At 41.5% G+C, this 22,780-nt stretch overlaps 2 protein-coding genes across 2 annotated transcripts in view; both read left to right on the plus strand.

Moving 5' to 3' along the window:
• The first annotated feature begins 766 nt into the window (after positions 1–766).
• Positions 767–4,237, plus strand: LOC149103706 (uncharacterized). The gene is made up of 5 exons (XM_089274203.1): positions 767–1,329; positions 1,846–2,538; positions 2,584–2,955; positions 3,125–3,613; positions 3,715–4,237. Exons 1-5 carry the CDS (start codon positions 767–769, stop codon positions 4,235–4,237), a joined length of 2,640 nt encoding a protein of 879 aa, XP_089130329.1.
• A 347-nt stretch (positions 4,238–4,584) lies between these two features.
• Positions 4,585–22,780, plus strand: part of LOC149103707 (uncharacterized) — a 153,962-nt gene continuing 135,766 nt past the window's right edge. Inside the window, exon 1 of the mRNA XM_089273202.1 lies at positions 4,585–7,040. Coding sequence (XP_089129328.1) covers positions 4,599–5,921 — 1,323 coding nt within the window. The 5' untranslated portion in view covers positions 4,585–4,598 and the 3' untranslated portion in view covers positions 5,922–7,040. The remainder of the gene's footprint in view (positions 7,041–22,780) is intronic.

A 22,780-nucleotide genomic window follows, 5' to 3' on the forward strand; every position in this document is an offset into this window, starting at 1 on the left:
GAAATACCGCTCAACGAAGATCTTGATAACGACTCAGAACTAGGAGCCTCGAGCGTAAGGAGTCGAAAACTTACCGAGAAGGGCCAAGAAGAAAACCTTCGGCGTCTCAGAAACGACCAAATCACCGCATTAAGGGCGTTTCCCGCAAACGGACAGAAATGACGGAATTGATGTGTGACGAAAACAATCTGCACCTGGTAAACAATGAACTTACCGATCTTGACAGATTATGTCAACAATTTCAAGATGCTTATGATAGACATCTTCACGAATTAACTTTACCAGAAGACAAAGAAAGAGCGGCTCTCCATTTCAATTCAAAAGAAAGTGAAATTTGCGAATACCGGAAACAAGTGGTGGATTGGATTAGAATCTGCGAAGAACGCCTAAGTGATCAATTAGACCACCTTTCAGATAAACGCTCGGGCTTGCAGCAAACGTATGTGTCACGCAAGTCACACAAGTGACGCTCGTCGATACGCTCGTCTTCTTCGGCCCGGGCACAAGAAAGAGCAAAGGTTGCGGAGTTATTGGCCGAGAAATCCATGCTGAAAAAGAAGCTAGAACTGGAAGTAGCCGAAAAACAACTCGAGCTTGAACTTAGGATTGCAAAAGCGCAAGCAAGAGAAAGGGCTTTTACCGAAATCGAAGAAGAGGAGAGAATTAAAAAACTTTGAACGACGACAAAAGTGAATTTCTTAACCTTCCGGAACCGAAATCCTCTTCTAATGCAAAACGCGCACTGCCTTCGTTGGCAGCCACAACCATGGGTGGCAGACCTCGTGTCAAAACAGAAAGTGAAACGCGCCATGTAGCCTCACCATTGAATCCAGCATCTGAATTTTACCTTGCCTTCCCTGGCGAAATCAAAACCGAAACGAAAAGAGAAGATAGTGACAAAGCGCCCAGCCAGACAGATGAGGAAGAAATTCTTAAAGAAGTATTTAAATTCCAACACGAACAAATTCAGCAAATGATCACTTCGCAACGACAATTAGCCACTGCTATATCTCTTCCCCAACCAGAAATTCCAAAATTCAATGGGGATCCAATGGAGTTCAAGACTTTCGTCATGGCGTTCGATGCGCGTATACACTCAAAGGTAGTTAGTAGCGCGGACAGGCTTTATTATCTTGATCAACATCTTGTTGGACAACCAAAGGAGACGATAGGCGGTTGCCTCTACATTGAGCCAGAAGAAGGATACGAAGAAGCGCGAAAACTTCTCGAAAAGGAGTACGGAGACCCATACAAAGTCTCTACTGCCTACATGCAGAAACTCAGCAACTGGCCATTCATTAAGCATGACGATACTCCAGCCCTAAAGCGGTTCTCCCTCTTTCTTATCAAATGCAAGAACGCAATGAAAAGCCTCGCACATTTGACATGCAGACCGTCGTGCAGAAATTGCCAACAAACTTGCAAACGAAGTGGCGCGAAACCGCAGTAAAGGGCAGACGAAAGGACGGAAAAGTCGCAAGCTTCGTAGACTTGATCGAATTTGTGGAGCACGCGACTGAATCTGCAAACGACCCGATTCACAGCAAAGACACGCTTAACAGTGCAAGAACAAAGCCCAAATCGTACAACCCCCCGGACGACAGTAAAAAGTTGCCGCCTCCTAAACCCAAAAGTTCCAGCTTTGTCACCAACATGGATATAGATGCCAACTCCTCCCCTCCAAACGGGGTAGGGCCTCCCCGCCTAAATATCACTGCTGACCGATGCCCTTTCTGTGACAAGCCACACGATCTCGAAGACTGCGAAATCTTCAAGAGAAAATCGGTAACGGGGAGACGAAGGACTCTTATGGAAAAATCCTTGTGTTTTTGGCTGCTACGGAAGATATCACGTTTCCAAGAACTGCAAGAAGAAGAGAGTGTGTAAGAAATGCAAGAAACCACACCCCACCCTACTGCACGTGGATGGCTTTTCATTCGTGAAAGAAAGCAGCGCCGACGAAAAGCTAAACGGGAAGACTGCTAAAGTCAACAACGCTTGCACGGATATTCCGCACAACGACAATAACGAAGACATTATTTTGCAAGCTATTCTTCCCGTGATAGTTAAGCAGAAGGAGACCAATAAGGCAGTGAAGACCTATGCCTTTTATGACAATGGAAGTGTAGGTTGCTTCCTTACCGAAAGCCTGAAAAACCACTTGGAAGCAGCAGGCACAAAGACAACCCTGCAGTTAGGAACCATGCATGGTCACAGCCTCGTTGAAAGTGTCGTCGTCAAGGACCTGGTCGTTACTGATCTGGACGGCAGAAATCCTGTCGATTTACCGCGAGCTTACACGAGAGACGAGATTCCTGTCGGTCATGACCAGATTCCAACCCCTGAAATTGTCAGTCGCTTGGATCATCTTAAAGAAATTGCCAGTGAAATCCCAGCCTACGATCGCGATTTGGACATTGGCCTGCTAATAGGAAGTAATTGCCCAGCTGCACTCGTTCCGCATAGCGTGGTACCAAACAAGGGCGATGGTCCTTTTGCTTTAAGGCTGAATCACGGCTGGACGGTCAGCGGTCCTCGGTAAGTAACAACGGAACCATTAACGAATAAAGTAACCGTAAACAGGATCGCTGTGAGAGAAGTGGAGAGCATAAAAGAAATCGTCAGCCCTAGATCACTACTCAAGATGTTCGAGCTCGACTTCAGTGGGAAAGCCTCAAGCAACCTTCCAGAAGAACTGGGCCATTCCCAGGAAGATAGAAGATTTCTTACGAAAGTGTCCAACGGTATCGGGCTTACAGCGGGTCATTATGAAATCCCTCTCCCTTTCCGGCAGTCTGAAGTGGATCTACCGAACAATCGAGAACAAGCCGTTAAGCGAGCGCTCTGGCAAAGAAAGAAAATGATCCAGAATAACCAGTACCGGAACGATTATGTAGCCTTTATCAACGAAATAATCAACAAAGGTTACGCAGAGAAGTCTGAAGACAGATCCCGGTAAGGCGTGGTACATACCTCATCATGGCGTGTACCATCCTAAAAAACCCGAGAAGATCAGAGTGGTTTTCGACTGCAGCGCCAAGTTCGCTGGAACCTCCCTGAACGACCAACTACTCCAAGGGCCTGATCTTACCAATTCTCTGGTCGGCGTCCTAACTCGTTTCAGACAAGAGCCAGTGGCCTTCATGGGCGATGTCGAAGCCATGTTCTACCCAGTCGTTGTTCCCGTAGAGCAACGCGACTTCTTAAGTTTCCTGTGGTGGCCAAACGGTGACCTGAATGCCCAACTTGTGGAGTATCGAATGACTGTTCACCCCTTTGGAGCTGTGTCTTCGCCAAGTTGCTCCAACTACGCCCTACGAAAGACAGCAGACGATAACGAAGAAGAATACGGAAGTGCTGTTGCAAGTACGATGCGCCGCAACTTCTACGTAGACGACTGCCTCCGTTCGGTCAGCTCAGAAACCAAAGCCAAGGAACAAATCGAAGGTTTGCGTCAAGCATGCGCTAAAGGTGGATTTCGTCTTACTGAGTTCATCTGCAACCGACGAAATGTCCTTGAGTCCATTCCCGAGGAAGAACGTTCCAAAGATGTTAAAAGGTTGGATCTAAACTACGATGCGCTACCCATTGAACGTGCTCTTGATGTACAGTGGTGTGTCGAATCCGACACCTTCAGATTTCGCATCACGATAAAGGATAAACCGCTTACAAGAGGAATACTTTCAATTGTATCTTCCATCTACGACCCTTAAGGATTCGCAGCACCCTTCACCTGGCTGCTAAGAAGTTGCTTCAAGACCTTTGTAAAGAAGAGAAGCTAGGTTGGGATGATGAACTTCCTGACTCTTACCTTAACCGATGGGAAAAATGGCGAAATGAGCTGCCCTTGCTCGAACGCATACTTGTCCCTCGCTGTGTGAAGCCAATAGACTTTGCAGAAGTGAGGTCCAGACAGCTCCACATATTTTCCGACGCAAGCTCCGTGGGCTATGGCTCAGCCGCATATTTACGTCTTTGCGACGAAAACGATCGCATACACTGCTCTTTCCTGATGGGAAAAACACGCCTCGCGCCGATCAAGGCAGTGACAATCCCGCGCCTGGAACTGACTGCTGCCACGGTCTCCGTTCGCCTCAGCGAGATTCTCAAGAAAAAACTTGACGAAAAACTTGACATCATCCAATATCACACCGACTCGATTACAGTGCTGCGTTACATCAGCAACGATCCTAATTTTGCACGCCACTTATTTTACTTTACTGGACACTACCTATGATATTGACATGCCCTGCTCCTGGTTCCTCTTCCGTAACTGCCCTTGCCACCGCTCTTAATTTCCTGTGACTAATATTATCCGCATCTTGTCTTAAACTATTGTAATTAATTAGATTTAACTACAATTTTTAACTATAAGTAATTATTAGATTTTATTGTAATTTTTATCAAATTTAAGATTTTCTATCACCATTCTTACCAGCTTTTAGGGTTGCGCCTCGCGTGGGTAACTTTATTTTCCCGTTCGCGCAATTCCTATTAGTCCTTTTCTTCTTTTAATTATATTGTAATTTTGTGACCAATAAAGTTGATAGACAACAAATCAGAAACGATTTCAAGTCTTCGTCGCCAATCGAGTCCAAATGATTCGTAACCTGTCAGATCCAAGTCAGTGGAGATACGTGGACAAAAAAGAGAATCCTGCCGACGATGCCTCTCGTGGATTAGATGCTAAAGCACTGAACGAACAACAACGTTGGCTGAAAGGACCGAAGTTTCTGTGGGAGCCCGAAAAAGATTGGCCTACGCAACCGTCGTCATTTGGCAAAATTAGTAACGAAGATCCAGAAGTCAAGAAACAAGTGAATGCGTGTGTAACAACGATCACAAACCCATCACCTACATCCACCGTAACGAAGCTACTCCAGCATTTCTCCGACTGGTATCGCTTAAAGAAAACCGTTGCGGTTTTTTTGAGAGTGAAAGCCATTCTCCAAGAAAGAAGACTAAAGAGAATCAGTGCGAAATATGGCTCGTCCAGCGCCATTAACGTTAAGGCAAGAAAGCTTAACGAAGACCACTCATCTCTTACCGTTCGGGAGCTAGAAGAAGCAGAGCACGCAATAATTCGTTTCACTCAGTCCCAAAGCTTTGATACCGAGTTGAAGAGCCTCGATCAAGAAAGCGATAACAAACCGGGACATGAACGGGCACGCCCCCAGAAGAGCAAGACCGAAATAAGAAAGACCAGCTCCCTTTATCGCCTGGATCCATTTGTTGGTGGAGGTCTTCTACGAGTCGGTGGCCGATTGAATTATGCTGACATTCCAGAAGAGTCCAAACATCCCATAATCTTGCCTCGAAAGAGTCACGTGACAACATTAATTATCCGTTACACGCACGAGCAACTTGGTCACGCAGGACGTGGACACGTCCTCGCTAAATTACTCGAAAGGTACTGGATTGTCAGAGCTAACTCCGCGGTACGTCAGCTGATTTCCTCATGTGTCTCGTGCAGACGAATTAAAGCCACGCCCCAAGATCAGAAGATGGCTGATTTGCCAGAGGACCGAGTGACCCCAGCACCACCCTTCACCTACGTCGGAGTGGATTATTTTGGTCCCTACGTTACGAAAGAAGGTCGCAAGGAACGTAAAACATATGGAGCATTGTTTACTTGCCTCGTAAGCAGAGCAGTTTACACTGAAGTCGCCCACTCGCTCGAGACAGACTGCTTCCTTAATGTACTTCGCCGTTTCATCGCCCGTCACGGTCCTGTGCGCGAGATAAGGAGCGACAACGGTACCAATTTTGTTGGTGCGAAACGAGAGCTACGCCAAGCTGTCAACGAAATGGATCACGAGGAGATTACAGAGAAGCTCGGCCAGCAACAGATTGATTGGAAGTTCAACCCTCCTGCTGCAAGCCACATGGGCGGAGTCTGGGAAAGGCAAATTAGGACGTAGAATCTTTGATACTCTCCTACGTGAACACGGGAGTCGTTTAGATGACGATTCCTTACAGACCTTAATGTGTAAGGTTGAAGCTATCATTAACTCAAGACCGCTCACCGCTATCTCAAGTGATGCTAAAGATCCTGTCCCGCTATCTCCCAATCAGATCCTGACAATGAAGACAAGCATTGTTCTACCACCGCCCGGCAAATTCCAGCGCAATGATGTTTACATGCGCCGACGTTGGCGTCGAGTTTAGTACCTTTGCAACCTGTTCTGGTCGCGATGGAAAAAGGAGTACTTACCAATGCTCCAAGAGCGACCCAAGTGGAACAAAGACAGGCGCAACTTGAAGGTCGACGACGTTGTCCTGCTGAAAGATGAGAACGTACCTCGAAATGTTTGGCCAATGGGCGTAGTTATCAAGGTGGAACCAGACGCTAAAGGTTTCGTCAGAAGTGTTGTCCTTAGGACCCAAGCAGCAGAACTGCGTAGACCAGTGAACAAGCTCGTTCTCCTGCTCACTACAGAAGAAAGAATGGACGCTGGTGATGACGGGAAATGAGTTGCTGACAAGCTTACATGAAAGCCTGAACATTACTTGAACATTTAATTGCATTAATAGTTTCTTAGTTCCTAGGAATCTAGGGTTCAGTATAAGATCTTTCGCTCAGCCTTTATAATTCTTGCTTTTATAGTTTTAAACAGCTTTACAGCGTTTAAGGGGCCGGAAATGTTACCGCAAAATATTTTATGGTTTTTAATTTCCTTTCTAGCCTTTAAAGTTTCTTTGTATTAATCATAGGACGTCCTTTTTTGTGGGTATTTTTGCGGGTGTGTTTGCCCACGTACGGTTAACGAAACAAAGAAATCTATTATGCTTTGTATTAGGTAATATTTCTTCTAACACGTAGGGGCCAAACCACCCCCCTAATGTTTCATGAAGGCTATATTTGCTTGGTTTATGTATTTCTGAACCAAGTTTGGCAGATGAGCTTTCTTTGTTCTCCAGTTTATTTTAATTTGGAAGTTGTGACAAAATGTCCGATTATGACGTCATAATTGATGACGTCACCAAAACGTGCTATAATTTTTTGTAAAATCTGATAAAAAGATTACTTCATTGGAAAGGTCTTGACTTAAGAGTAAAATGCCGGAAACCGTTTTTTGCTACGATGATTATTTTTCGAGATATGGTAAGTTAAAAATGTTTTTGTTGTCCCCCCCCCCGGAATTTGGTTAACCATACTGTCCTTCTTAAGTCAGTCTCTCTGGTTTATTTTTTTCCGTTTTATTCTAGGAAGGCTAATAATCTAGAAAAATAGAAAGCTTGATGTTGTCAAAAATCGTATGGTTTTAGAAATTTGATTTTCGGCTTTGTTAGGATGGTATTAACAGTAAAAAACGGGTGACGTCACAGGTTATGACGTAACGAAACTAATTTTAACGCAATAACACTAGAGGGATAATTTTTTATTCCGAATTTCTTCTTTATTTTTGCTTTAGTCATCTGGCACATCACATGTGCAACATAGCTGTATTTGCTGGAACAAAATTACGGCTCCAATTTGGGGATTTTTCTCAAGGGGGGACCCCATATTTTACAGAGCTATTTTTCATATTTAAAAATGCCATATTTCATTTAATTTTTGTGATATGGACAAAATTTTTTCAGGTTTCAACTCCTCTTGATGTGCTCTTTCGAACACATTGTAAAAAATATGCATATTAAAAACTTCAAAAGTGGCAAAAAAACATGACGTCATCACTGTGACGTCACAACTTTGACATTTACTGACATTTTTCACGTAAATATAATTGGCAATAGGTCTCCTGCTCATCTGCCAAGTTTGGTGTAGAAAGAGTCAATACTCTTTAAGTAATGCGAAATAATGTGAAATACCCAAGAACTGACGAAACATTTGGGGGGTGGTTTGGCCCCTACGTGAACGTGTTCAAAAACCAGTCCTAGTCAACGTGTCATCGTGTTAAGTTCAAACTCTTAGGCTCAACTCAACGCATGTGAAATCCCTCACGCGGACACAGAAGTAAGTTTTTTCATTATTGAATGTCTTTTATTGTCTTTGCATTACCAAACGTTTGTTTCCTAAGTTTGTAGTAGTTTTCTAGCTAGCCTAATTGTAGTTTCTACTTCGTTATTTGTTTCTTAGTTTTCGAAACCGTTTCACCGTTTTCACCGTTTCTCAATCGTTTCTCAACTACGCTTCTTTACGACGCTTCTCTACATCGCTTCGATATTTGATTCGTTACGCTTCGCATTATCTGTGTACATCGCTTCGCTTCAATAAATGCTGTTTACAATAAACTGTCTCACCAACATTATTCTGGGGAATGTTTGAAACGCGTTTAGAATATCTGTGACAACAAGAAGACACGTGATTCACAAACCGTCCTGTGAGTAACGTTAAGTTCTGCGCTCACAGTCTATTTATTGGTTTTCGTTGCCATGATGGTCCCAGGTCAATTCTGACAAATTTGCTCGTTGCGTGCCCCTGATTGCCCACTAACCAACGCTTCTGTAGTTCTACAATGCGTTGATCAGAACTGGAATAAATTCATTTCGACAGTTACTCCTATTAGGGATGGACCATTAGAAAAATGATGGGGGGGGGGGGGGGGTGGGGAATTTTCAGCTTTCACGATTGTTTTTTTTTCGCTCGCTGCTTGTGCAGGAATGTTTTTTTCAGGTGAAACCCTCTGCACGAATTTTTCTTTTTTTCAGACAAATAGTGCTTTTTTGAAACAGTGAAATCTTAATTCATTATCTATGATTTTGTGCTGTATAAATTATTCTACACTCACAACAGATCAAAGGATACAGCCACTTTTCAATGCAAAATCTTTTCGAAAATGTACACACAGTGAGAGAGGCGGAAGCCACTTGGAGTGGACTGCTTCCCTGTGCATTTTTTCAGTCCCTGCCCTCTGGAATTCCACTCCCACAGCCCATCATAATAATGCCATACTCCATTCACCAAAACAGCCCCTCTGTAGTGCCCTCCACTCCAAAATGTCAATCCAAAAAGAAGGTACCTGTTTAGTAAAAGTGAAATATTCAAATGATTCTCAAAAGTTATTTAATTTTTTATTTAAAACTTAGGCTTCATTTTACTGAAAAAAAAGAAAATAAATGTAAGACTCACCTTTCGTGTGAGAGTTCCACATAGTCTGGTAGCTGGCTGCATTCTATCAAAATGCCCCGACGGGCGAAGATGTCCACTGACATTAAAAGGAATGATGGGATACATTTTGCACCTCCCTGAAATGTCTTTCTGGTGTTTGTGCGCATTCCAGCGCAGTAGAATTGAATGGTTTGCCTTTGATGAATAAAAAAGGACATATGCATAAAGTACATTATCCAAAACATGCCAGAAATTGGCATAACGTAATTAAAAATTAAATATACATGTAACTGATTAATAAAACTAAGTCATTTAATGTCCTGTTGAAGGTGGACTGGGGGCATAGCCGCCTTTATATATGTTGAACGTTTACTTTGGTCAATTAATACAAGTTGTGCTTTTGAGCCAAGAAAACACTTCCCTACTATTGTTGGTTATGACAGGTTCATGTACATTAAATTAAAAGAGATCCAATCCAGTGAAAAGATCCTGACACAAAACTACTTCATACTATACATTTACACAGCACTCTGTTTCAAGCACAACTCTTGATACTCACAGAAGCTGGCCACTAACTGGGTATTGCACAAAGCAGGTACCAAGGAAGTGACTGGCACCGGGCGGGACTGTGTGCATACGTTATCCACACTGAGTTGGCTGAGAGTCTGTTTCAACTCACTGTGTCAGAGACTCTTGTAGGAACCCTGGTGGTGGAATTCCTGGATCACTAAAATATATATGTTAAGAAGACAGTTCTGAAGTGGCGTGACGCGCGAATAGCGCGCACGCACACGCGCACGGAAACATTTTAAATTTAGGTTACGCGTGCGTTTATTACGCGTACAAATTTAAGTTTCGTGGACGTTTATCAGCAGAGATTTGGACAGTTTCCAGTGAACAGTTGTTATGCCTTAGAGAGATTTGTGCCGTTTAGAGTTAACAGTTTTACCGATTTTGAAGTGTTTTGGTCGAGTACCATTCCGTTTACCGCTCACGATCAGTGTATGTTGTAGGTACACTAGCTGCAATTTAAAACAAAAACAAGATTCTAATTGTCTCCTCTCAATAAGAAGAAAGTGATTTTCGTTTATTCATATTGTGCCTGGTAATATTGTTGATTTCTGAAGGACATTTCTGGCTATTGTAGTATGAATTAATTTATGTCACCTTATGTTTGTCATTTCATCCAGTGTGAGGAAAACGCTTCAGTACACTGTTAGACGTCTTTATTTATTAATAATAATATTTTGAATAAGAATTATTTTTAATAGACACTGGCAAATTTTATATATTAAATAAAAGTCACAATTAGACCTTCCTTCTACATGAATTTTTTTTCTTTACCTTCTTCCTTGCACGAATTTTTTTTCTTGGCATTTTCCCTTGCATGATTTTTTTTTTGTTTTTTCCCCCACCCCCCCCCCCCTTCTTCCCCCCCCCCCCTCCCCATCACTTTTCTAATGGTCCGTCCCTTAGGACTTCATCTGTGTGTATAAAGTGTTTCTGGAAACACTTAAAACGCATCAGTGAGGGTTCCAGACCTGAAACGTCTGAATGCAGATCTCGACACTCCATGTACAAATTCGTTTGCCATAAAACTTAGTATATGAGCGCTACGGATAGCCTTACATCTTTGCGTCGTTCTTTTAATCCATTAAACAGGCGCAGCGCCGGGAGAGGCCCCTTGGAGTTGTGATGCGGTGATGTGAACTTAAAAAATAAACAAATAAAAATAAATTTAAAAAAAATTAAACAGGCTCATCACTTTTAAAACTTCTCTCTTCTCTCCTTTCAGTTACTCTGTGATGAACGATTGTTGGAAACAAGACCCGGATGAGAGGCCGAGTTTTCAACAACTTCTTGACACAATGGAAAACGTAATCCTTCAGGAAGTGAATTACTTTGATTTTTCCAAATTGGATGAATCTAAGGATTACTATGCGGTTCAAGAATCGAGGTCAGAAGGCACAGGCTGCTCCGAGAACACTTTTCTTTAGAGAATTCTGGGCACTGCTTTCGGGGACACGATTGTTACGGATTACCAAGCTTGCTCTGAAGAACTGTCAAGAAAACCATGATTATCGTAATGATCACCTAACACAGCCTGGCAGCTCTTACACGACGACTCGAATTTGCTTGCTTGTACAGTGCAGAGCAATAGCATCTCGCCCTAATTACATCGAACATATTCCAGTGCTTCGTCTCGATCACGGCGCGATAGACTGCGAACAGTCTCTCTTTTGCTCGGGAATCCGAGGGCGCGTACTTGCGGCTTCGCATTTCACGCTCGCACGTTCACGACCACTCACTTGTGTTGAGTTCTTCTTTGCGTTCTCTGGCAAAAGGGAGATCGGGACTGCTCGCAGTCGACATGTGATAAGTGATCCCTTCATTCAAAGCTTATTCCCCGAACGTACAAAACAAAACAGAGGCAAGCAAAAATATTTTTCCGGCTATAAGATTTCTAAGCTAATAAGACTCTGGGCCTTATAAAGAAGCCTGCTTCTCAACTAAGAAATAACCCTTACGCCGGTTTCCTCTTTTGCGCGGTTCAAAACATATTGTATATAGATATATATAATTTGAACAACACCCCGCGATAGCTATCCGTTTAGCATTTGTATTCTACTCATTAATTCAACATTAACACCGTAAAGAAAAAAGATAATGCATTTGAATCGTGTATAGATGGGCTACGTTGCATTTATTAAAAGTTAAACAAAACTATAAGTCTCTTTGCTTGTCTTAAGATGAAGTCACAGTTGAGATGTAGCCTTCATCGAGTCACGATCTCCAGGGTGAACTGTGATTGGTGCATTTCCATTGTCCTGGCGAGAACCTTTTTCCTTGACTGTCCGTTGTTGCACCATTTTCCTTTCGTTGCTCTTTTGACCGAAGTGGTTAACAATTCCACTGTCGACTTTGTTGATGTGATCAGCTAAAGTTAAGTCTCTTCTAAGACCTTAATCGATCATAGCATTTTGCCTCGTGCCACTGCAGTGCCACGTATGATGCTTCCGTGTTTCTACACTTTCAACCATAAAGAAAAGGTGGCTACAAACGTGTAGTTACCTTTTTCTATGCTATATACTCCGTATAACCAAACCGGCAATACTTAATAACCGAGAGTGAGGTCGTTACGGGAAAATCTCAAACTGAGGTCTTGCCGTATTGACCGAGCGATAGCGAGGTCAATACGGTAGGCCGAGGTTTGAGATTTTCCCGTAACGACCGAACGGTCGAGGTTATTAAGTTGTTTATTATATGGCTCATGAATTAAGGAAAAGAAAAAAATTATTCGAGAGGAAGTCGTCAATTTACATCCGGCGATGCGCGCGTTTACCGATTCATTCATCGTCTCAAACCCAGTGCAAAACTACACAGTGAGCTAAACCACTGTATTACGTATTCCGTTAAAAACATACGTTTCTTTACGGGAAAAGTGATTGTCACAGCCTCAAAAAGGTATTTTAGTATCGTGGTGCCACAAGTTGATTGGGGAGTTTTTCCGACTTTTGTGGCGAAACGTCAACGCATATAGAAAAGACAGAAAGTGCGTCAAAATAGTTCAAACCAACTAATGCTTCAGAATGAATTGCTCAGAATAACTCGATCTTCACATTCGCTTTCGACAACATATCTCCGCCTTCTTCATTCTGGGATTTATGGATGAACTTTTCAAGCCTTGTGAACGTCTAAAACTTCCTGCAGTTATCAGAAACACTGCTACCGACAGAAACCGCCCGATTGTTTACATCTGATGATCCTCAAGGGAAGCTGATTTACACTTGCTTGTGTTAAAGCGAGGGAATCTATTCGATGAGAATTGTGACGGAGTTCAATATTTCCGTAATTGTTGTGACTAAGATGATAACTTATACGTTTCTTCGTGGTGTTCTGCTCAGGATGCATGACAGATCTGCCGATGGTGTCTTTCACTCTGCGATTTTAGCTTTACTTATGACTCGGCAAACTTTGATTGTTTTTCACTAGTGCCCGCCAAGGTTACCGGCTGGTAAGTCAAAAACAACTTCTATATTAGTTTTATTAAGGAAAAATCTCTAAACTTTTTAGCTACTTACTTTCTCTCACTGTTTTTAATCGGTTTTCATTGTTTCAATGCGCTTGAATTTTCAGAGCTGGGCTCTTCCTAATTTGCATAATCCGTAATCGGCCCGTGGGCATTACGGCTGCATAATGACCGCTCAGATCTCGCTCTTAGCCAATCAGAGCGCGCGTTATACCGGCCACAAGCCAAAGCCATATAATAAAATTTAGTAATGGCAACTAACTTGTGTTTTCCAATATGAAACAATGCAACACTAATAATTATTACGCAATGTTAGGTGGTGCAATGGAACACAAAGCCCTTATATGTTCACGTGACATTTTATCGCAGAAAGAACTTAATAATGATTAAATCCAATCAATTAAAAACGAGCAAACCGGACGTGGGAGAGCTAATTTCAGTTCGTATTGTCGTTGTTCAATGTTTTGTTTGCTTGTTTTTTGATGACAGTGACCAATACTTAGTTGTATTCATCCAAATATCCAGTCCAAGATGATGAATTAAGAAGACACGATTCCCTTTTGTAGTGGGAATTGGGCATTGCTGGCGCCACGTTTCGCTTGACCAGGAAGATAGCAAGAGAACATCTAAGCGGTGAACAAACATGTACTAAACGATTCTGGAGTTGTATCAAAATTACGTCATAGTGCAAATCGCTTGTGATTGGCACTCGGATACAGCAATGGGGCTACGAATCTCTGGTGGGCGACGAAGGCAAGGGTTGTACTTTTTTGCATGTTGTAAGTACCGACCAGGAAAAGGCTTATCGGTGGAAAAGCATTGCAAGATCGGTGGTACTGTGTAAGACATTTTGAGCTCTAGACGGCAATCAAAATCAACTTTCTTGCAACGTAATTTTCTATAGATCCTGTACGGTACCTCAACAAGTAAACAAAATGGTACGACGAAACACCAGATGCAGAAAACATCGCGGTAAAGAATCTCATAAGGCGAGGAAAAGTTTGTCATGTAAAAGTCACAATGGAGCCAAAAAATGTCACTTCGATATTCCAGTGGTGACACCTCGTCTAGTTTATCCGTGATATCTATCGTGAGGTAGAATTTTTTTTCGCCTTTTCAGCTTTTCACCAACGAGATCTGTGATTCGCGACAGCTCTTGCGCGATACTGGAATCGGACGGGTCGATATGACTATGACAAAGTCTGTATCAAGCCCGTCGATCATGGCCTCGTCCTCTTGTCTTCTCGTGGCGCACAAGACAATTGGTCGAGGGAACATTTCTTGCAATGTTTCAAAGTCGTGTTGCGTTTTTACGCTAAGAGTGTGTTCCTGAACATTGAGCATTGGAGAAACGGGGAAGATCGGTTGGAACATCTGGTTACAAGACAACACGGTGACCTCATTTGGATTGCACCTGATCCATCCTGGTTTCACTTCGAGATCGAAGACAAAACAACCTCCTTTGAACGGAGTGAGCTGTCCGTTGTCCATTAGGTTAGGAAAAGAGGACATTGGGAAGTACGTTACTGGAGGTGATACTGCCATCATGCCGCGAGAACTGCAACTGATCGATGATAATCCGCTTGAGTGCAACAAAGCTCAATGTAAAGGTGATCCTTTATACAATCATAACCGAAGACAACAACAGCAACAACAACAAAAAAAGCGAAAGCATGGAGTAACCAAATGACGATGATTGTTTCTTGTTAACAAAGAAAAAAGTGTTAATTGGCCGTAAAGTTAATTAAATATATTTATGAATTCTTTATGCGTTGTTTTGGTCATGGCTTCTGAGTTGCGATAACTTTGATTTTAATTACAATTTCTGGGCTCTAGAGACCCATAAATTGTGATGACCTTTCATTTCTAAATTCTCTTTCAACGCAAAGGATTATTTTTATCGCCTCCTTCTCATTGAAAATTTACATACACTTACTAGTGCGACCGAAATGACTCGAGTAATCAAGTATTCAAACTATAGAGAGAAGGCGAACTTTCTAAACTGTACATTAAACATCAATATATGACAAGAAAATACGATCTGATAAATCACAGCCTTAATATTGCTCAGTCCCATGGACTTTACACTTCAGGCCGACATTTGCTGTTGTTATAATATATTCAAGAATATACTATCCACTTGGATTTCACGCTGACCTTTCATACCAAGAGATTTAGTCTTTTAGTTTGAGGAGGTTCTAATGTTTTGTTCACATATCAATGAACTTCTGCGTGATAATTCAATCAAAGGTACCGAAGAGCACTTCGATACTCTCATTCTTTTTATATGGTACCAGGTGGTCTAAAGTATAAAACCTCGGACGAACACGCAAACTCGCACTCCCGCAATAGTACAAGGGGGTGGGGTGGGTGTGGATGGAAACCCTTCCCCTTGGTCCTCGTTGTAATAATACATATGTAAGCAATTTTCCGATTAGTTTAATAGATAGACCTCTCCTTTCTCTACAAGATCACATATTTTGTTGTTGATCATTACGTCATATGACTTCATCGATGAGGTTAATAAGGCTGCATCTGCCATCTTGGATCCTAGTATCTTCACAGAAAGTCAGAAAAAAAAAATTAATTGAGGGGGAAAGAAGGCGAAATTTGGCTTGACCTGCATGTAAAATATATATTGCGCAATCTTAACAAACCTCTTTTTAACAGACACCCTCTATCCCCGGGGGAGGGGGGTTTACTCCCAGAAAAATCGGATTGGGGTGTGCGACCCACTTCCCAAAACCCTTACCCTATTTAAGACCAAAATCTGTGATTATAATTTCTCTACCCTATTTATGACCCGACCAAAACTTTTATGCCCTTTTTGAGGCCTGACCCTATAATCAATACCCGAGCTGACCTGACTTGACCTTTAAGTCAATACCTGGTTACCTAATTCAGACCGACGGTTAAACGCAATGTAAAGGGCTTTTGTTGCTGGTCTTATCGATAATGACTAACATAGTCATGAGGTTTCCGTATTGAAAATAGCTAGTGTGGGATAGGGTAGGAGTTCTGGTGCTTAGTCTGTAATAAGGTTGCAAAATCAAGCTGATCATGGTCTAGTACAGGGTAAGGGTTTCAATGTTCCAGTGCCGCACCCTTAACCAAAGATTTAAAGAGTACTGGCTCGCGAGTTAGATCCCTCGCGACTTTGGTAGGAACAGGGTAGAGCCTTTACATGCATATCATTTATTTTAAGAGGTACGAGGATTGCGGGTTGTTCGCATCGAGGCACGTGTGGCACTGGTGAATTCATTTTACGAGGCACGTGGATTGAGGGTTGCTCACATCGAGGCACGTGGCACTGGTGAATTCACGTGCTTGACCAGTTTATGGAGAGATAGCTGTGTATGTCAAAAGGCTAGGTCCAGTTCCCGCCTGGCTGGTCGTTCCTTGGAAAGGTGATTGGCACGTTGGGGGTTTGAGTGTAAAATATTATTAACACCATTTAAAAAAATATCGTTATTGCCAGTTGCGCCACTGAATGAAAGGTTTTTAGTTTATATTCTGTAGGCATGAAAATTCAGACATTATAAGTCTCCGAGTTAACAGAATCAATCCCTTTTAAAAAATTTGTGGCTAGATAGTGCTACACAGGGCCAACAACTTATCACCAGTACAATTAAAAATCTTGTCTCTCTGCTCTCGAATCATGATTAAAATATAAAATAATTTCCTGTAATCAGAGCGCAATAATTTTTTTTTTTTTAAACAACCCTTTAAAAAAAAAAAGTGGATTATTCCGTTGGGCTTTACCGACCTTAATCAGCCACAGTTGAGATGCAAATTTTAAGAGAGGTATCATGTTCGTTAGCCTCTCAAGGGGTTAAAATAGTGTCATACACGCCAGCAAATTCTAAGCTTATTTGAATTTGAGACAATGGCTTTGGATAACCCCCTCGAGACCCTAATGAACATGATATCTGATCCGTCTTAACATTCACATTTTTACTGTGGCTGTCGCAGTTTGGCTGAGCCGAACGAAATATTCCATTTTTTTTTTTAAAAAAATATTGCGCTCTGAGTACAGGAAATTATTTTACATTTCTATCGCCAGAAGGTGCAGTTCGAATCAGGTATATGTAATCCCTTTCAGAAACCGGCTTTTTTTATAGCTGGTGGGTTAGGTCTGTGGATTGTGAAAAGGGGCGGTGGTTTAAAACCCTACAATCCCGCAATGAAAACGCCCAAAAAATGGCAAACATCACAAACTCATGTCAAAAATCGATGTAATACAGCAGTCGGAAAAAAATGCCCTATCTATGACCCGAATTACCTCGTCCCTGTGTAACTGCATAGTTTGACATTCGGTTCAGGTAAATGGACACAATGACAACAAATAAGCATTCAAAAGGACAACAGGCACAACAATTAACACGTTTTATTCTTTTTCTTTCTTCTCTCTTCCAGAATGGTTGCTAACTTTGCTTTCAGTTACTTCATTTTTAAAAGCAATTTACTTCTTTTTAGCATCGATGTTTCCCTGAGGGTTGAAGCACACAAGCGTTTCTAGCTCAGCCGAACAACAGTCGCGTTCAATGTAGAGTTTTTCGTTGGTGTCATATCTTCCGGGCATTGGTTGATCAACTGAAAAGAAGTGTAAAACAAGAACAGTATCTGGACAAAATTCTAATTTGAATCTTACTAGCAAATGTATTTCTTCATCGTGAACACAAGCTCTCCTTGCGATGCGATAGGGAAGCGAAGCCATGAGGAAAACTGGAAGCATGGCACACCAAAAGAGACACACGTTCATTTGCAAAAAGTGATTGGGCCTGCAGTGATTGGTAATGTGAAATTCATTGTTCAACCAGTGAACGAGTCTTTTAAACTTGCCCAGCGTCAGTCTGTCTAACAGGTCTGAAAAGTTGACTTTGAAGCAAAACTTTTGGCCAGAGTTTAGTCGCTCTTCCACGCGATTTACAATATTGTCAATCTGTTTCGCAATTTGATGGTCGCTTGGATCCAACAAAAGAACAAAGTCAGTGTCAAAACCGTTGATAATTGCTTCGCATTCTTGTCGTCTTGTCGTACAGAATACTATCGGCTTGGCCAGCAGCTTCTTCAATTCTTCCAGATCGTCGTTGCACTTGATTTTAAAGACCTGTTTGTCCGGGTTCCAAATTGAATTCAACTCGTACACGGGCTGGAACATTTGGTTGCAAGAAAGAACGGTCACCACGTTGGGGTTGTAAACAATCCAGCCCGGTCGAATTTCAAAATCGAGCAGGAAACACTGCTGCAGTTCTGGTTTGGTGTTCAAAATATATGGAAACGACGTTATTGGAAACATTACAACTTCTGGTACTAGAGTATTTTCCATATTTCAAGAATGAGCGATGTGTACGAATTTAGAAAGTGCTGCTTAAGGACGCCAGTGGAGCCAGTGTCAAGAGCTGCTATCTCTGACTGACAGAATAGCACAGTGGAATGAATAGGCTTTTATAACAATGTAGATGCCTAATGGATTTTATTGAATAGCGCTGTTGACGCTATTGACAGACAAAGAACAGTGAAATAAAGGATTGATTAATTGAGAACAAACCCGTGTGGTCTAATTGATTTTGATCAGTTTGGTTGATTTTCAATGCGCACAAATCAACCGTTTTTTTTTTTTTTTAATTTACGCAAAACATGGCAGTCACAGACAAAACATTTTCTCTGGAAGCCTTGAATTTTTTGTGGTGATCAGTATGAAAAAGAAATCTACTTCTTTAAGTTTTTGCAACAAGAAAACTCAACGGAAAACAAGTGCGTGTCGTAAGGAAATTGTAAATAATTTAGCAGGTGCCGAATTTGTTCAGTCGAAAGAGGCCAGCCCCCTTTGACTTAGTGTAGTCAGTATAAAAGCCAGACATAACAGTAAAAGAAATAAAAACGGGCCGCCTTGGATTAAACACAATTCCACTCGATAATAGCAGAGAACACTTTGGAAAAGAGCTCCAAAGCGGTGCCTCAAAGACGCTTATACCACAATGAAGCTAACAGATTTGGGAGAGTGCTTCGTTTTGGCGTGGTCATCGTTTTTAGACATACAGAGCACGAAGCCATGTTTCAATCAAAACTTAAAGAGGATGCCGTCCTCAAATACAAAAACTTAAAAAGTACAAATCTAGCACTAAAATGCTATAGCGAGTCGAGAACTGTAGCATTAGGTGTATACTTAAAGTCCCTAATGTAGGCAGATATATATGACATCTATATATATATATATCTCTAACGGAGTTATTTGCCTGATTTTTTTAAACTCTGCGCTCATGTCACGATATTCAGAACAGCCCTTTCTTGATAGAACTAAACGATTTCAACAGAAGACTCCGTCCTGTCAACCTAAGCATTCCCCCAATTATCTACGGGCTCTACATTACACAAGCAGAAGTAACGCTGTTTATTGCGAAATACTAGCAACCCTAGATAACAATCTTCGTTTCCAAACATGATAAAAATTCTAGTCACAACGCGTTCCCTAGTTGTTACCGGATAATCCAATCACCGCTTCACGCGTGCCAAAATGATATAAACTTCTTGTGAAAAATGTGACTCCGTAATCCACCGGCTTAGAGACGCGTGCAAGAGTAATATCTAAACTACAGAGAGAGAGCTGGAAACAATAATAAGTACTAACTCGTTACCAGGGTCTCTCTCCTTCCCACTCTTTCTCCTCTGTCGCTTGATGCTGGAGATATATATGAGAACACACGGAGAACTCCGAATACCCCTTACGTTAAGGTTGATTGCAGTTTTAATCTAGCTGCGCTTGCCATAGCGTCAATTTGATTATATTAGGGAACTTAATCAAACCACGATCGGGCAACGACAACGAGAGCATAAACCAAACAAAATTGATTAGCAGCACAATGCCTGTGCGCGTGCGTTATTAGTCGTTACATTTATATTTCCTAGCCGTCCTCTGCAAGCAACAGCATTGCTGAAATGACCAAGAACGTGAACCTCGCCAGCTACTTTTTCGTAGTTCCTTTTGGAATTGAACGCTGTCATCATATATTAAATCTGAAATGTTTTCGACCGATGGGGACACGGAACAGATCTAGATAATTGCAAAATCCGATGGTAAAATATAAATTAATTTTCAATAGGCATCGTCTTCGGCATCGCCGTCGTCGTTACAAAAGCTCCCTATTCTTTCACTTGCCAAGATTTATGATAATCTTTTATTTCTCTCGAGACCTATCTCTTTGATTGCTCAAGTTGCAATATTCAACGTCAGATATATTTGCTTGTCAAGGTAAGAACGGCAAGAGCGTTAATTACAGAAAAAGAGTATTGTTAATTGACTTGCCTTCCTATTGTAAGGCCTAGTTGGTGGTCTATGTAATCTTTTAATAATCCTACATTAACCCCTACTTCCATTGCATGAAATCACAGCCAAACTTCACTCCGTTATCATATATTCAGTCCGTTAGCATAAAATTTTGCCTTGCAACGTTTTGGTAGCGTTTCGTATTTCGGGCACTCTGTGCGAACATTTTTTTGTATTCTCAGTACCTTTTTTACCCAACGTGAGAAATATTGGGGCAATGGGGTTTAGTAACACTGTTCTCAGCAAATTATTTAGTGAAGTTTTCGGAAAATTCTTGGAATGATGTTTCCCGAAGGAAAGACGAGCGTTTCCGAACATTTTCCAGTTTATTTGGAAGAATATGCCGAAGACTTCCGAGGTGTGATAACCTGGTGTCGACAACGTTTGGCTCATTTAGCACGGAAATTTTACAAAAACGAGTCTCAAGACAACTTTGTCGATGCACTCGAACAGGAGAGGCTGTCAATACAAACACACCAACTGCGTCTCAACATGAGCGTGACGACCTTCAACAGGAAAACAGCCCAAGAGATCGGTAGACTTAACTTGTTCCTCAAGACCTGGATCATTCGGGATGGACACAGCTGCCTTTGCAACTCGACCCACACCAGATCTCGGTTGTGCTTTACGGACGAAACTATGAGTACCTCCCAGCTGAGAAATTTTACAACTATTACTTGATGGAGACTTGTATTTTTCATGAACAAAAGAACCACTCCAAAACGTTGCGTTCGCATTGTGCAGATACTTTCTTGTCGACCACGACTGTATCTTCCCAACATTTTATAGACCTTTACGGCAGGAGTATGTGATCGATGAAGACTAGCGTTATTTAGAATTGATTTTTCAAAATGGTGGAGGAGGGTTATAATGTATTGGCATCATACCTGTTTGATTATTTTAACAAATTTTCGAAAGCACGTTATGTTTCACATCCACTATTATTTCGCTCCTCTTTCCTAGATGGTTTCCTTGAGAGCGCGCACTCTTCGTCACAGGCACGCAGTAAACAACATCGTTTCAAAGCCTCCGCCTTTTGGCATTGCCCCTAGAGAACGACCAACTTTTCTTTTCAACAACTGTTCTTTTCAGTCAGGTACCAAAAACACTTTTCTTAGCAGTGCCGATGGTTGGCCTTTCTCCACACTAATCTGGATAACATGATAATTTTGTATCAATCTTTTATTACCATTTTCCAGGGTTCCTACTTTTCTATTTTAGAGTTATTCGTTCGTTCGAGCCTCAAAAAATTTAAAACGAATAATACAGAGACGCAGTTTTTTTTATTTTATCGCTATCGTTCATCTTTTCCTCGACAATTTTCTCTTTAAATCGCTGGAAGGCGACCTTCTTTAAGAGGGGAATAACATTTTGGGCATATTTTTATAAATTATTGAGCTTTAAGTGTTTAATTTTTAGTGATTAAATGAATTAATATTAATTGAATTAATTAATATCAGTTGAAGCTTGTAATAACGGGGAACAAAGTCACCATGTCACTTAAACTCACTCACGTAGCTAATTACTGTTAGCAAATTTTTCCACGGTCAGTTTGTGAAGCCGGGAAATTTGCTTGGGTATTGACACACTGCGTTGATCTCATCTTGGCCACCCACCTTTGTTATTTATTGTTTTTTAAACCTTGTCTAATTTAATTAACTTTGCTCTGAATGGTTGTAAATTTTGTTTGTTATTTGACCTACCTTACCAACCTACGTAAAAGTGTTTTCTAAACGGTTGAAATTGAAGATGGCAGATCCAATATGGAAGACATCTTGCAATGTGACATCATTAGGGTGGAATATGAGGCCATGACTGACTCGTGATTATTACTAAATTAAACAAGTTTGGATGCTTTATATTGGCGAATCTCTGCTGACGTCATTGTTTACATTTGTCCTCATCACAGAGGACAAGGCATCATGCCGGCTAGATACGAATTGACTTTAAAACTTAGTAAGTGGTGATATTTTTGGCTCTTTGGGTGTAGTATCCATGGAGAAATGAGTTTTCAAAAAAGCTGCAAAATATTTGGGTGGCAAAAGCGCTGATGAGCTCATACATTTTTTGTAAAATTTTGAGTTTTTAAACCCGCAAACAGCTGTTATTTTGTGTATTTTGAGATTATTCAAACTCAAAACAAAAGTCCAAACAATATACAGAAAACCTCACCGCAGAGCATACAAAACTCAAATCAAAATTCTCGCTTAACCTGGGTTATCATATCGGGCTTTGAACAACCCGGCCCAGGAGCTCCGCTTTTAGGCTTGGCTAAATCTATATATTACTGATAGCTAGTGAGAAGTTGACTGAGTTTCCAATGCCCCATTCAGACCATGTTTGGGTCGGTCACGCACCCAACACGGGAAAT

This window comes from Orbicella faveolata, unplaced genomic scaffold (genome assembly GCF_042242905.1).
Source record: "Orbicella faveolata isolate gen_17 unplaced genomic scaffold, um_ofav_v1 contig_35, whole genome shotgun sequence".
Taxonomy (NCBI): Eukaryota; Metazoa; Cnidaria; class Anthozoa; order Scleractinia; family Merulinidae; genus Orbicella; species Orbicella faveolata.

Excerpts from the sequence above, each read along its gene's own strand:
- LOC149103706 (XM_089274203.1), top strand. The coding sequence starts at position 767 with ATGGGTGGCAGACCTCGTGTCAAAACAGAAAGTGAAACGCGCCATGTA. Across the intron at positions 2,539-2,583 it reads TGGACGGTCAGCGGTCCTCG|GATCGCTGTGAGAGAAGTGG; the intron begins GTAAGTAACAAC and ends AACCGTAAACAG. Across the intron at positions 2,956-3,124 it reads AAGTCTGAAGACAGATCCCG|ACAAGAGCCAGTGGCCTTCA; the intron begins GTAAGGCGTGGT and ends AACTCGTTTCAG.